The sequence below is a fragment of the Chaetura pelagica genome, unplaced genomic scaffold (assembly GCF_000747805.2).
Source record: "Chaetura pelagica isolate M959 unplaced genomic scaffold, ChaPel_1.0 scaffold139, whole genome shotgun sequence".
Classification (NCBI taxonomy): Eukaryota; Metazoa; Chordata; class Aves; order Apodiformes; family Apodidae; genus Chaetura; species Chaetura pelagica.
The window spans coordinates 1,248,837-1,265,145 of NW_009970717.1; the positions used below are offsets into that span (position 1 = coordinate 1,248,837).

Sequence of the window (16,309 nt, forward strand, 5' to 3'; positions counted from 1 at the left end):
TATATGACATATTTACTGAAGATTGCCCACAACAGGCTCTTGTGGGAAACAAGAAAGCAACATCTTCAGTCATGAAAGGATTCAATCACTTTCCTTGAAGGTGGTGCTGCAGTAAAAATGTTAATGCCCAATTTTGCATCGGCTGACACAGAAGTCTTAGGACAGAGTTGGTATTTGCTTCGTGTTCAGTGCAGATGTCCATCCAGCCTCTGAAGAGAAAAGGATGTGGATTCATAATGGGGTGATGTATTTCTGTGCTGTAGATACAGGAAATTCTTAGGAGCTAACCAAGATGAAATACAGTAAATGGAGATGTTGTGATGACTTTGTGAAGCTGTCCAGATGTATTAAGACTTTTCAATCCCTTTCTATGTAGCTCAGAATTTAATTTTTTAAATTATTTTTTTTATTTTTTTACAATGAATGTTGTTAATTGTATGTTCATTGAGTGGTGTACCAGGCATCTTGTGCAAAATACTGCTAATAGACAAGACCAGCTTTAGTTTTCTAAGAAACACTGTCAAAGTAATGTGAGAGAAATGGGAATTCTCTTTGCAATGCTGCATGTAAAGTGCTTGTCAGATGTTGGGAAGAGCCTGGATGCTTGGTAGCAGGCTTGCAGAACAAAATACCAAGAAAATTAGATTATATTCAGAAATGTCTTCAACTATAATGTTTTGCATATGTTGCTTTACCCATGAGAGGGAGAACGGATGGACATTTTCTTAAAGTTTTATAAAAGGTTTTTTTCAGTTTGACATGTATGCCATCTATACCGATTTAACTAAAATCAGCTTTGAGACACGTTTCATGCAAAATTAGTTGTGGTTTTCTTACAGAAGAGGACTGAGGAATTTTCTTTTGCTGTGGTTGTCCTGCTCATTTTTAAGACAGCTCCGTATTTTTTGCTTTGTATGTCAGGTGGAGATTTTTTTACTCAATTTAGAAATTTCACTAGTTTTCAAATATTTTTAGGGCAGTAAACATTAGGTGGAGTTGAGTTTGTAATTTCACATGCCAGATTGTAGTGATTTTGATTTCTAATGCATCCTGTCATAAAGCATCGGTCAGTTTATTTATGTTCCTGTTTTCACTGCTTCCAGGTATTAATTGCTTTCACTTTGAAAGCTTATTAGTTCTTTATGTCTAATATTAAAGCTTAACTCAAAATTATCCATTTATTTCACAGTTATTGAAGATAAACCAGAAAATTGATCTTAGTTTGATGTGAAATTTACTACATGTATAAACTAAATGCCTTAGGTACTGAGGAAGTCACTAATTTAGAGGTGTCTCGTTACTGAGACAAACTTGCAAAAACCCCTGAATCCCAATTCACAAATTGGTTATTCGTTTGTCAGGGGATATTTCACATCTAACATATAAGCCCACGACCTTTAATTAGAATTTTGCAGTTTGTTTTATGCCCCTTGAGGCTGACACCTTGAAAATTTTTTTTCTTGATTTCTTATTGCTAATAAGCATCTTTCACTTCCCCTCTGGTACTTTGAAGAAAATGATGCAAATACACTTAATTACAGTGGTGGCAATAATTTGTTAGCTGAATATGTGATCAGGCAGATGCAAAAATGATCTGATTAGATCTGTGATCACGCTGTAAAGAAAGGTAACACACTGCTACATTTAAGAGAAACTGTTCTTTTTTGCCTTTCCTTTGCAGGAGGGAAGAAGCATGTCCCGTCTGTCTCTAACACGGTCCCCGGTTTCTCCTCTGGCTGCTCAAGGAATTCCTCTCCCAGCTCAACTCACCAAGTCAAACGCTCCTGTGCACATCGATGTAGGAGGACACATGTACACCAGCAGCCTGGCTACCTTGACAAAGTACCCAGACTCCAGGTAGGACCTTGGCATTTTCAGGCTTGCTGCCTGATTCCTTTCATGGCATGGAAAGAGGCATGTACCTGTGAGGAATATTTCAATGCGAAATACGATTTATTATGTATTCGCTAGTTATGAATAATTCAGTTTCCGATTTATACAGTAACTTCACTGGGGTTCTACAGAAAAAAAAAGCCTGTAAAATTTATGTATTATTTAGAGAGTCTATTCATTTTCTCTCTCAACATCTCCTGCACTCTTGTCAGTACGTTTGAAGCACCTGTTGGTGTACTGCCCTAGATTATTTCCAACTGCACCAAGCAACTTCTTTCCTTCAGATTTAGGGGAAAAAAAAAATAAATCCTTTTTTACTTCCTTTAAGAAAACAGGACAGCTCTGTTACATTGGGTTAATGGATGCTCCTGTCAGCTAGCAAAAACCCTAACCTTAGTGGTAGTGGTGTACCTCAGTGTCAGTGGTCTTTTCCTCTGGGCAGTGGCCAACTAACCAGCTCTGTCTGCTTGCAGCTGCAGATTGGATTAAATTTTTGCATTCTTAAAGGTAGATGATTTGAGCTGGACAGGTTGGTGGTATGTCTGACAAGATATATTTAGGTCTGGTCAGTATTATCCCAGAATAGACGACAGATATGTCAAATTAGGAAAAGATGTGGCATGAGGATGTATTTGTGTATATGACCTTGAATCTCTTTATGATTTGCCCAGCTCCCAGTGCTGCGGGGTACTGTGCCCCAGGCAGGATGGGGCATCCTGGTCAATCAGGCCTGTGACAGTAGCATGGGAGGTACCGACTTTTTATGGATTAAAGCATATTAGTTGGAGCTCTACATTAAAATATACCTGATTGTGATTTACAGTCATGATCACTAAAACAATTCAGCTTTTTGTCACTCAGACTGCTTAAGCTTATTTTTCAGAAGGGTCAGTGCCTTCCAAGGGAAGGTGTGTATGTGCAATGTCAACCCTGCAGACTGGTTAAGAGGGGCACTATTGACACAAAAGCAAACCAGAGCTCAGGTCATCAGGTTTGGTTGCCAGAGGTTTTGCCACCTGCATGGCCAGTATTTCCATAATGGATAGATTTATTTATTTATTTTTTTTTGTATGATAACCAGCGTAAAGCTCTAGTTTCATTTGAAGATTTTTCCTTTAAAAGAACTACGGATTTTTGCACAGATTTGGCAGGTTCCCAAGCAATAAATGACATTTATGGAGACACCTTGAAATGCCTCTGATGTCATAAAGCATATGGCTCTGATTTCATTCCAAGAAGAGGGAGCTGCTGAAATTCTCTATGGAAATTAAACAATTATTACAATACCTATATTTTATGCCTAGGCCAAAACAATATGATTTTTCTGGACAGTGTCTGTTTAATGATGTCTGTGTGGTACTTCTTCAATCATAGAGAAAGCTTTTCAGTGGAGAGAGATTTATAGCAGGGAAGCAGACAAACGCTTCATAGTATAAAAAAATACAGACAAAATTCAGCAGTTGTAATGGAGTAGCACATCTGTTTCCACATTTTAAAATATCACTGCTAACACATTTTTAAAAATATGTCCCATGTCAGACTTATTTAATAAAAACTTCAATTATGGAACCTTAGTGAGAATATAAATAAATTCACAGATTTTATTTAAAGAGAAGAGACTACTGATCTAAAGCTTTTTTTTTTTTCCCTGTTTGCTAAATAATGAAAGTGCCTTTCCTCATGTTTTGGACTTTGTTTATGCTACAAGTACAAAACTGTGACTGATTGGAACTCATGTGCAGCCTGATGTTTTGCTGTGTATTGTCTTACATTTGTATTGCTGTGTTATCTCAGGAGGCTTGAATGCTTTTTCAGCTGCTGAAACTTCAGTTCTCACTGGAGTAATCATTTACAGGACAAGACCTGTACATCAGAAAGACTGAATAGTAAGCATGTATATTTTTACAGCAAAAGATAACCTTTCACCAGCATCCCAAGCAGGACAGGTTGCTACATATATTGTGAAGCTGGATGGAGGGTACACCTTCATATTTTTTTCATTTTTCATATTTGCTTTTCTGCAGTGCTGCATAGCAGACTTGGTTGGTTACCCCCCCAAAAACACACTGAGTCTGGCCTGCTCTGATTCCTGGTTAAGGCAAAGTACTTGCAGTTATTTCAGTGAGGATGGTTGGAGCTCCTGATGATGCTTCACTGTCCTTGTGTGTATCTTCCATGCAGTACAGACCATCTTTGCAGTGGCCTGGCTGACAGAGGAAATCCTGGGTCTTTTATAGGTGCAGGAAGAAAGAGATAGCTTTTCTGAGCAAGACATCTGGAAATAATGCCAGAGCACTGTTAGCTTGTGCTTGGAGATAATGTGCATGGCAATATACAGAGGCATGGTCATCACTCATCTGTGTGCAGAGCTTTCTGTATTATTTTGAACAGCATATTAAACTCTTGGTATAAGTATGAGCTTAAAAGCTTCAAATCTAAGAAATGAAACAAATTTGTGGATTGTATTCCAGCAAAAAAAGTAAGCATATGCTGAAATACTTTACTAAGTCTTAGACCCAGCCACATAAAATACAGTTTGCACTCACTAAACTTGCAAGCTATGGGAAAAAGCTTCTTGTTTGTGTTAAGACCTCTACTTCTTTCTCTATGCTTCAAAATCCTAAGTAGGCTTTAACATATAGTATCTACTGTATATGTATGTTTAAGGACACATATCGATTGTGAGTGTGTGTATAAATGCATGCACAGAGATAACACATACTAATGGAAAACAGAAAAAAAAAAAAAAATAATGTTTATCCTTCTATAGTATTTTGAGGAGGCCAAATCTTGTTAGTTCTGAACAAACTTACTCACATTGACTTCAGTGGGAGGGAAGAGCTCCCAGCAGCTTGCCAGATCAGGCCCAGCAGGAGCAAGTATAGGTATGACCAGTTCCTGCCTATACCTGCTCTCCAGTCACCCCTCTGGTATGATATAAATTATACCTGACAGCAGGCAGCATGATACATTTCTTATTGTAATTTGTTAGGATTGACTGTGCTCAGCCCACTCAACTAGCTCTGCTCAGCTGTTCCCAAGTTATGTGGTTGGCTTTAATTTGAGGAGAGAAAGGACCCAATTCTGAAAATGTTATGTGAGTGAATGGCTGGTGATTTGAAGCTGGAGGCCAGTCCTTGCATTTCAGTGATCCCAGAGTTGTTTCAAAGCAACTTTGACAAAGTCTTTGATGTTGTTTGTATTAGTGCAGCTGCTGCAGGAAGAGCATTTGTCCACTGATTAAATTTGCATAAGTAAAGGGTGCCAGATTAGGCATTAAAAATGCCCTCTTTCCAGTAAATTTTTATGGGCTACATAAATTCTCTCATCTAAAAAGGAGAAAACTTGAGCAGTGCACAACTGGTGTGACAAAGGAGAATAAGGCTAAACAACCACTATCTAAAATGGTTTCTAAACCACTCACACCTTATGCACTACTCTTACACACCTGTCCAGGTGTGTTTTTTTTTTAATGAAACAATACAAGAAAGAAAACTGGCTTTTCAGAGGATGAAAGGGAAGGAAAACGAGATATAGAAGAAATGGGTTCAACAATAGCATAATGATGGTGGTCATAGAAATTATCTCAGAAATATTATTATTAATCCCTCCTGTAGCTACTTGAGGTTGCTTTCTGTGCATATGCAAAATTGCCATTGAAGTTAAGAAGCTTGGGAGGTACAAGGAGGTTGATGTTGTCATACCTGGATCTGAGGCTCAATTTCAATAGTTTATTTTCAGCAAGTTCTCCCATCAAAACTCCAAACTCTGGTAGTTGTGAGTTACAGGTAGGAAGAAGAAAAACTGTTTAATTCAGTCTAGGAACTCTTACCATCAACATATTACTTCTAAAATAACTGGTTAAGTAGACACATTATTGATCTTTGAGAGCATTTCCTCTAGAAATTCCATTCATTATTTTACCCAGAGGACCTCTAAAGCAGCCCCTTCACACATTGACACTTGAATATGGGTTTATATGACAGATTGTAAAGGCTGCAAAGGCTCTAGCACATTCATAAAGTGAGTTGCAAATTGTATTTATCCAAGGGAGTGAGACAATTCTTACATTTAAAAAACAACCCCAACCCAAAACTTCAAGCTCCTAATATGCAGTCAGGAATACCCAAAAACTTTGCCAGATCCTCCAGTCTTACTCCCAAGGAGAAAAAACTTCTTTACAGTGAGGGTGATGGAGCACTAGAACAGGTTGCCCAGGGAGGGTGCGGAGTCCCCTTCTCTGGAGATAATCAGAACCCACCTGGATGCAGTCCTGAGTAATGTGCTCTGGGCGATCCTGCTTTAGCCGGGGAGTTGGACTGGATGATCTCTAGAGGTCCCTTCCAACTGTGACAATTCTGTGATTTTGTGATCTTTGTGGCAGACATCTCGTTAACTTCAAGTGGAAAAGAAGTTCCAAATCCCTGTATATCACAGCAAGCCTCAGCTTCTTGATTTTTTTGGAAATTTTGATATCACTTTGAATTCCTGTTAGAAAGCAGAACAAGATTTTTCATCAGAAGCCTGTCCTTTTTGCAGCTTTGAATAGTATTTTTAACTGAGAGAATTGCTGGGAGCTCTTTGTGAGTTGTTCTGCTATAAAAGGTAAATAAATTTACATTACATTCTTAGTTAATTAATATTTGTTGTATAACCCTCTATTAAAGATAAGTATGTTATTTTGTCCAAAATGCTCATTATTTCCATGGCGTTAGTCATGTGACAAAAGAAAGCAGGGATAATTAACTGTTTAGGTGGGAATGGTGTGGATGCACAGAGCCCAGGGAGCCACCTCCTGACAGTTTGTAGCACACTGTGTTTGGGATCTCTCTGCTCCCAGCCTTTCCTCTTCAGGAAAAGGGAGCTTTTTGGCTCCATGGCCGCAGCCATGCTGAGGCAGTACTCACACAGTGCATGCCCTGATCTCAGCTTTTGGGGAACCTGGGCTTTATGACCCCGTTCTCTGGGGGGCTCTGTCTTGCAAAGAAAACCAGCACAGGCTTTATTAACTGTTTCAGAAACTAAAGACCTTAGCTGTTACAAGACATAGTTGAGTTTTCCAGGCCTATCCCTGTCTCACTTTCCTCTGAACTCATAGACTTTTTTGTGATTTACAAAATAATCCCTTAAAGCATGTCTTCTCTGAATGTTTCCTGTCAAAACTGTCATTCTTGTATAGACCCACCATCAGACAAGCTCTCCTACCAAGCATGACCTTATGATTCTAGCTACTCTGGCAGTATCTGTAGTTTTTCATTCCATTACCTTTTCCTCCAGCACCTCCATCTCTCTGATTGCTGGAGTTCAGCACTGACACCTGAGATCATCTGCTTCTCCCCTCTTTTCTGCAGCCACACCAGGCTGGACTGAGTTTGGGGGAATGCTCTTCTCCAAGTTTTAGGACCCTTGTGTTGTCACCAACAGAACATGATTGCTGACCCAGTATAGTCAGAGAGAGTGGTTTCATAAGCTCAAACTCCCCTGCTGCCAAGAGCTACAGGACTGATTTTCCACATTATCTTTTATACTAAGGAGTCCATACTGGGTCCTGCTCTGCACTTGAGAGGAAGCAGGGAAATTCTTAATTTGGGTATGTTTAGGGTATATAATTCTCCAGACTTGGCATACCTGAGAACATCTCACGTTTCTCACTCATGTAGGATCAATGTATATATCACCCAAAAGGCAAAGAGTTTCTGAGTTGGAGCCAGCAGCCCACGTTCAGGCAAAGTGCTACAAAATATGTCTGCATGTGAGCTGCAGCGCAAAGCTCATTAATTTTAATAGGTATTGTGAACTTAAACCGTACACAGACTTTAAAGCAAAACACCTGAAGAGGCAGGAGCAAGTGTTTTCCCTGCTTGTTACAAAAGCTGAGAGATGCAGGTTATAGGCAGGGTGCACAAGCACTGCGCACACGAACCAAAGCTGCACACCAGTGTGGCAGCTCTGCAGAGCAGGGTGAGCCTGCCAGGGTTCCCCGGGCTCTGCTGATGGTTAAAGCAGTCAGGTGTGTGCTGCAGATGAGAACAAGTAAAGGAGCTGAAAACCAGAGGTTTTGGTTATATGCAGTGCCTTTTCTGAACTAACGTAAGAATTTTCATGGAGGTTAAAATGATTTTCAGTTTCATTGCATGCACCTGAAATTTAGAGACAAATAGTTTGAGTTGTTCTTATTTGATTGTTGACCAAGCAAATCTCTCTTTGGTTTCCAAGGGAATTTTGACCAGCAGAACCACTAAGGAAACCACCCTTAAAAAGCACTTTTCCCCTTCCTGTCCTCTTGTCTCCCCTCAGTATGCCTGTGGATGTGGCACTTAACCAGAGTGGGAACTGGAGTGAACGAATGAACTCCTCTAATTGCCAGGCTTCTGAATCAGATAGTGTAAAATGAACCAGTCTTTCCCCATCTGCAAAGCCAAGTATTGCTGTTTTGTACAGGTGCTACGTGGCTGAGGTCACTCAGCTCCACACAGGGCTTTGATAAGCTCTGGGAAAGGTGTGAAGTGTTCATTCCTGTTGACAGATGGGCATTGCTGCTGGGACGCATCCGGCACAGCTCCCAGGCAGTGTCCAGGGCAGAGCACAGTGGGTGGAGGAAAGGAACCATTTCTTCTTGCAGACAGACTGGCCAGATCTGTGATGGCAGGAGTCACACCAGTCCCAGGTCTGTTGAGTGCCAGGGCATGATCTGTTCCAGAGGAAGGGCACATGGCTTGGCCTCTATGTAAAATAAAAATAATCTGTAACACGGATGTAATTAACAGCTGGGAATGATACTGATCTCTAGCTTTCATTAATGGGAAAAAGTCCTGGATTCAGGGTCTCGCTTCATGGGTCAGCTCATGGAAGCACACCATGATAGCAGATTTTCCCACATTACCTAGGGCTGTTGTTGTACTGCTGGAGTGGTGGCTTTGATGGTAAAGGAAAATAGTTCCTGTGACTCTTAAGCCTTCACTCCAGTGACTTGCTGAGATGGCAGGGAAGAAATTAATATGGAAACCAATGCTTCAGACCTGTCTGTGTCTACCTCTCCAGGTTCTTCCACTAACTGGCATGCAGGGAGCCACAACAGAGCTGAGCTGTCTGTGGTGATAAAGATGTTTATTCCTTACTGGACTTCATAACCGCTGCCTTGCCCAGCACAGCTGCTGCCCGGGGACTGCCCACAGGCTCTGGAGAAGAAAGTAGAGTTGACCCTTTGGGAGTAAAAATCTTACTGTAATTGGGTGCTGAGACTGGACCTTGTTGATGAATTAATTATTTGTGTGTTTACTTGGAATATTTGATTAAAATACTGCCTAGCTAGTCTCTGATGAACACTTCTTTGGAAATTATTGTTTCTCCATATACATTTACAGCCTGGATTGTGTGGAGCTCTAGGCATAAATGGATATTACAGCATGTAGGAAGGGGCAGACCAAGCTAGCTGTGGAGAGAAAATTGCAAATCAACAAATAAAATTATGGCTGTGGTGTTACGCCTGGTTCAGGCTGTTAAATTAATTAATTTGAGAAAATCACACATTCCTATCCAGATACTAGCTTGTTCAGCTCAGCTACTCAAAAGGAAGAATACTAGCTTATTATCCAGATACTAGCTTATTCAGCTCAGCTACTCAAAAGGAAGAATAGGTATTTCCATGCAGCCTGGCTGTGGTCAGGAGGGATGTCACTTTCAGTCTCTGAGAGGAGTCCAGAAGGTGAACACAGAACAGTGTCTCCAGCACCTTCTGTGTAAAACCTAGCTGACCTTGTCTCATTTTCTGGTCTCCCTTTATTTTTCCTGCAATGATAACAGGACTTCAGCTGAGTGACACTCAGCATATTAGTAATTCCCACCGTTCCTGCTTACGACAGGTTGAAAACTAGTCTGGTTTACTAAAACTCACAAAGAGAAACCTGCTGACTAGGAGACCAAAAAATCAACTTTTTTTCTTTTTTAGTTTAGCAATCCATATTTAGAGCAGTTATGAGGTTAGTTGGTCAAGTACTTTGCAATTTCTTTCATTGCTATTTTTGCTTGCCACTCACCTGACAGGACACTGCACCTGTGCTCAGGTTCATAGTTCACCTGTAGCAGCTTTACACTTACAGCAAAGGGGAATCTCCCTTATTGATTGCTTCTTCATGTTGTGCATCCAGCTCCCTCATCACATGGAGAAGAGTCATGCAAAGATGTAGATTCAGTAGCTTTGTACTGGAAATAGTGTCTTGAGATCACAGGTAATCACCATACCAGTAGAACAGACAAACTGGTACCTCTTCATATTTGGTCTTGGGATACACGTCACTGGTGCTTGTCTTTTGATTTATAAATTTCTGTTTTATAAGACTGCAATGGCTAGTAGACCTGGTCTGCTATGGGCGGTATTTCATGAACTACTTAGGAAATTTATAAAACAGACTCCCTAGATTATGAAGCAAGGGGCTATCGGTTTTGTAAGGAGCACATTATGAAATGAATTTGTCTCTAGGCCTAACTTAATTACTTTAATGATCCCACTGATGGTTGTCGTAGGTGTCATTCTGTGTATATATTGTGACCTACATGCTTGTGATCATTTATGAAATCTTAAGATTTTAAAAATACATTGGACCTTATTAATTCTTTGCCTGCTTTCACTGAAATAAATGGTGGTTTGGATGTTGGTACATTCGGCCAAATCTTTCTTCCAATTAAGTCAACAAGAGTTCTACCATAAGCTTAAATGGAAGCAAAATAAGCCCTATTCTTTTAGAAAACTGTTCTAATAATAAACCTGGCCAAAATAATCCCTTGTGTAAACCTGTTGACTTCTGTAGAGTTACACCAGGGATGCATACTGATGTGATGTGTGGAGAGGCGTTACGAGAACCTGTGCATTGCAGTGAGATGCTTCTGCTGGGTATCCATAGCGCTCAATCTCAAAAACATCTGAAGGTTAAAACCAACAAGCACATGAAGACAAAGCATCATGCACTTAAGTGAGTGGGCACGTACCTTTCCTGGTCAGACGGCCTTCCCAAAGAGATGACTCCACTACTTTTGAAGGAGTTACTCCAAATTTGTACCTATATAACTCAAATCAGAATCTATACATGGGTTAAAATCTTTAAGAACAAAGTGTGAATTTAAATAGAAATATGCAGGCATGCAAACACAAGATTCATATGTGACAACAAGGGGGGCTAGATCTCTGGAGCAGAGTAACAAGATGGTGTGAAGGATGCCAAGCTGCAGCTGACACAAGTTGTTCCCCATGCAGCTGCTAGCCACATTGGCTTTGCCAACTTTCTCTGTTACATGAAATGTAATAAATTGATGAGTATACTTAGTCCTTGCAGCTCATCAGCTTGTTCCCGTGTGCTGTTCTGACATTAAATGTATATTCTCCTGACTGAAACAGGTAAGTATTGTCAATGACTCTCACCCCTGCTATAACTTCATTGATACAGTGTTACACCAGATTGCTGGCTCTCCTAACCCAGTTTGATAACTGGGAGAAGCTGCAGAGCTGGAATTAAATTCCAGAGTTATAAACTTGTATCTCTGTGCTCTGTTCACCAAACCGCCTATTCCTTCACCTGCTGTGATTAGCATGTACTTCAGTCTTCTGCTGCTTAAAAAAAGAAATGACACCTGTAAACATTTTAGAGGGGTTTGTTTTTTGTTTTACCTGATTTACTCTCAGTTGAAACTCCGCCAGGCAGGAGGGCTGTTAGCTTTGCATGGGTGCAGGATTGCATTCCTTATTGATGTAGTCACTGAGATGACTGCCTGCCTGTAAGAGCTGGGCACCAGGACAGATGGGCTGAGCAGAAGTATTCTGGTGTTCACCTGTACTGTGTTGATTTCACTCTGCTGCAGTATGGTATGCGTTCAAAGGCTAAAATTGCTGCTTTTTTATCTGCTGAGGACCACATAGAGCAAACCTGAAAGGAGTCCTGCACGTGGATGCTGGGAAGCTCTTATGCAGCATTTGCACCGTTGCTCTTGGTCAGACTCAGAAGGGATCAGTTGGCAAGCATTGGAAGCAGATTTGCACCGTAAAGCTGAAACGCTGAAGGAATCCCAGTCCAAAGGGCAGGCTCCCATTACGCCTCTCTCCTAATGGAGTGCAGATGCTACCAGTGCTGCAGGTAATCTGTTTAGATCTGGTAGATGCTTTTGCAGCAGCAAACCTCTCTCTTTTGAGAAAGCTGACAGTGAAAACCAGGGGACTCTTTTAACCTCTTTGGTGTCATAGTTTGTTATGCCAACAAGTTGTACCAGTACAACCTAGACCAGAGGCTGAAGCTTTGGCATTTGGGGAACAAGGTGTGCCATCCAGGAGACTGCTGCCTAAATTCTGCCTTTGCAAAACATATACAATTTCACTGATTAATTTTGCTAGTGGAACTCCATGGGAACCAGTAGATGACAACAGAGAAGCTGGTTCCTCTGCTTGTACTGGGGCTGTCTGGGAGGGAATGAGAGCTGAATTTGGGCCAGTAGTGCTTAACAATGCTGTTGAATGAAGAAAAAAAATTCAATTACTGTTTTTTAATCTTATGGGGAGTAGAAATCACACATGGATTTGTAATCAGTTCCAAACATACCTCCTCTTTTGTTCACATCCAGTTACATTCTGTTTAGAGACATGAGGGTTAAAGCTGGGGCCTGCTCCTGCTTTCAATTAAATCAAAGGATATTTTGGCCTTGAGTTCACTGGGACCAGAATCAAATCCATGACCTCTCTCACAGTCATACAAAGAGCCAGTTTCAGCTTTCAGTATCTCATCAGAATCCAACTCTTAACAGTTTTCATCTTAAAGTTTTTCCCAAACTTAATTCTGTAGGGCAGGTGTCCTCTGTGCAGCAGGTGTATTGCTGTTTCCTTCTTTGGTGTGGGTTCCCTCTCTGTAGCACCTAGGCAGGAGCTCCTCCTTTTTTTCAGGAATAAGACTGTGGAGCTGGGCTCTTCCCTGTGCACATGTCAATAGGTTTCTTCCTCTCTGTCCCTGCCCTTCATCTGCAGTAACAAAAAAAACTACTGAAAATTCCTCTTCACTTCTGCCTTTCATCTGCCAATGGCTCGGGCTCACCAGCAAAAACTGTGACACACACATATCCTGCCCATGGATATATGGGCTTTAGAGGTGCTTTCCCTTCAAAATAGCCTTTTAACAAATCATTCATGCTAGGTTCAGTTTCTTTAAGTGAACAGCCAGAAAAAGTATGTTGCGTACAACTTAATGAAATGTAAGAATAAACAGGAGCATCATTAATTCATAATTTAAGTGTGATAACAAAAATATGGATAGAGAGAAGTGGATTCACCTTCCCAATCACATAATGCTTGCAGAGAATTATAACCAGTTACAGTCTGCCTGGAACTCTCTGCAATGTCTTTGTGTCTGAGTGGTAGTGTGAGCTATACTGGAGGTGTACAGTAATATTATTGCAGCAGTGTTACATTTAGGGCCTGGGCAAAATTGGTGTAGTTTACTCAGCTCATCCCAGACAATGCAGTACTGCAGCATCTCTGGCAGCCCATGTCTGGAAACATTTCCCCATGGATCTGGAAATAAATAATTAAACTGTAGGAAAACGCTGGTCAGCTTCCATATATCTGGGATTAGAAGGGCTGTGGCTTGAGCAGATTAAATATTCTGCATGTTTACATGAGCAGCAGGTACCAAAGTGAATGTGTTAGCTGTCACCATTTACGCTTCATAAAAGGTTATACAGCCCTTGAGTATCCATCCCTCTTTCTCCTGCTGTGTACTGAAACACTGGTTTCACAGCACCCACACATGCAAAGGCTGTGGAGGGCCAGACTTGCACCCTGAAAAGTAAATGAGTTACATTTGAAATTTTCCCTGCCTTCAATGAGTCCCAGTGGGAGTTTCGCTCTTGACTTCAATGAACAAGGATTTATCCCATTTATATTAAAATATAACTAGTATCTGCATGTTTTCCAGCCTCCCAGCATTCCCAGCTGTACAAGGGTACTGGTAATGGAAGTAATGTCCAGATGTAGTTAGATTTGAAAATCCTAGTGAAAATACTGAGTTAGCTTTCATTTGCAGTTACAACAAGTAGGCAAGAAGCAAGACAGCTGGCATTTGGTGCACCTTGTTCTCATCAGGGCCCTCGTAGCACCATGATTTATGGGGAAGGGATGGTAAAAGGAACAGCAAGAAAAGGCTTGTATAGGCAGGTACGTTTTATTTGAATTGTGCATCTTCTCATGTATGAACAACTTAATTATTTTGGGTGCCCACAGCTCCCACAGTTTTGAACAGAAATGCAGTTCTTGCAGGACTGGGACATTTAGTAAACTCAGGAACACTTCAGGAAACTAAGATGCTAGCTTAGGATTTTGTTTTAAATGAAATAACTTTGGTTCCTGCATTGATTTTCATGGTCAAAATTTAGTGTAAATTCTCTGTTGAGAAAATATGAAAGGCCAAGAATCATCACAGGGCTCAAATCAGAGCAGCTGCAATAGTGACAAAAAGAACAAAAGTAACCTCAACTTTATATTGGAAAAAATTCTAGTACAGGAAATCCAGCTAACATGCTTCTTTAGCCTCAGTTTTAAGTGTACAATTTAAAATGAAGTGAGGAATTCTCAAATAGGTATTGCCTACAGTGTATGAACTTTTGTACAGTTACCTGGACTTCAGCATATTTCACTAAAAGGATAATATATAGCTCCTACTGTTAACAAGTTCTGTGTTTTGAGAGTTCACATTATATTTAAATATTATTTGGTTACTTTTATTAAAAATATGCAAGTCAGCCAGACTCTGTCCCTCTCACTCTCCCTAAGCAGTTACTGCTTGTTAAGAATGGGGGTGGCAGAACTGGCCTATCATGAACTACAGTAACTGCAGCCTCTCTCCACTTGTGTTGGCCTGCCATGCATCTGCACACCTGCCATGGTCAAAGCCCCTCTTTTCTGGTCATGGTTATTCCAGGGCAGCTCAGACAGACCAAATGAATGCAAATGCTATGGTTAAGCGTCAAAATATAATGGGAGGCTGTTTGTCACTGTCCCTGTTACAAAGGATAAACAAGTCATGTCAGTGGCATATAGGGAACTTTTAATGGAGAAATGCAAATTGTACCTGTATGTGAAAGTACATTTTTTTCTTGTTAAGCACAGCAAATGCATTTTGTGACTGACAATTTGAATAAATGTGATGGGACACTGATGTGTGCAGTGAATGACTGCTGCTCTGCCTGCATGTATCTGCTTACCCTACCTGTAAATAAGGTTATATGCTGAATGCAATGGAAGGCTTTGTAATACAGCAATTGACATACTAGAAACTGTTTGTTTAGTGAAGTCTTTTTTATAGCTGTTAACACACTAAAATATACAAACGCTACTTAATAAGGCAAAATAAAATCATTAGACTCACAGAGGGCTGGCTTCTGCCTCTATTACTCATGGCTAAGCAGCACTTGCTCCTGAGCTGTCAACTACCCACGAGATGTGTGGCAGAAGCAGGGCCCTGGAGAACAAACATGCTGCTGTTATATTCAGTGTGAGTGGCCAGTGTTAATATCCTTGTAAACCTGGCGGGACTGAAAAGTTCAGGAAGGAAGTCCATGGGAGCCTCACTTCCCTTAGTCACTGGTCTGTTCATTTTAATTGTTTGCCCACTCCTCCTCTGTGAAGACCTGATGGGATGCTTAGCTGCATGGATGCAGGCTGGTGTTTGACTACCCAGAGAATTTTTTAATGCAGGATGAGACTGGCTTCTCTAGCTGGGATTAGTGTTTGAAATTTCTTAACTGCTAATTTATATATAGGCAATACTGTCTCTACAAATTAAAAAACAAGTACCACCTATCAAACTCTAAATATATATATTTTTTTCCATTAAATTATATATCAAAATCACCTGCCAAAAAGTTGGGTGTTAGCAACAGGTGGAAGAGAAATAGCTGTAGGATCTCCTATCATTACCATGAATGCTTTGTGGTATTTCAAAAATAATACGTAATTTCCACTTCAGTGGATTTTATTACCTGTTGCTTCAGTGGACTTTAATTGATAGTAACAGAGAACTGAAAATGTAATTGTTCATGCATTTGTTTTAACTACAAAATCCATTACATTATCTAAATTTGCTTTTTAGTGATGATATAAAAAGAAGGAAAAAAAATTATTCCAGAACTTCCTAAGAATTATTCTGCATGGTAGATGGTAATGTTTTTTATGGATTTTTGACTTTTAAAAAATACATGTTGATACTATATAGACTAGCTTTGATCTGTTATGAAAAATAGATATTCTAGCCTGAACAGCAAAATAGGAAGTATTAAACCTAGGTAATAGATCCTGCATTTCCTTCAGGTGCTTAATAGTTAATGAATATAATATCCTTCAAAGGCACTGCAAAGTGAGCATATGGCTCCAAAAACTCCTATGGCA

At 40.3% G+C, this 16,309-nt stretch overlaps 1 protein-coding gene across 1 annotated transcript in view; it reads left to right on the plus strand.

The window, feature by feature from the left end:
- Window positions 1-223: 223 nt before the first annotated feature.
- KCTD15 (potassium channel tetramerization domain containing 15) overlaps window positions 224-16,309 on the plus strand; it is a 35,865-nt gene continuing 19,779 nt past the window's right edge. Inside the window, exons 1-2 of the mRNA XM_010006168.1 lie at window positions 224-241; window positions 1,682-1,857. Of these exons, the coding sequence (XP_010004470.1) occupies window positions 224-241; window positions 1,682-1,857 (194 nt within the window). The remainder of the gene's footprint in view (window positions 242-1,681; window positions 1,858-16,309) is intronic.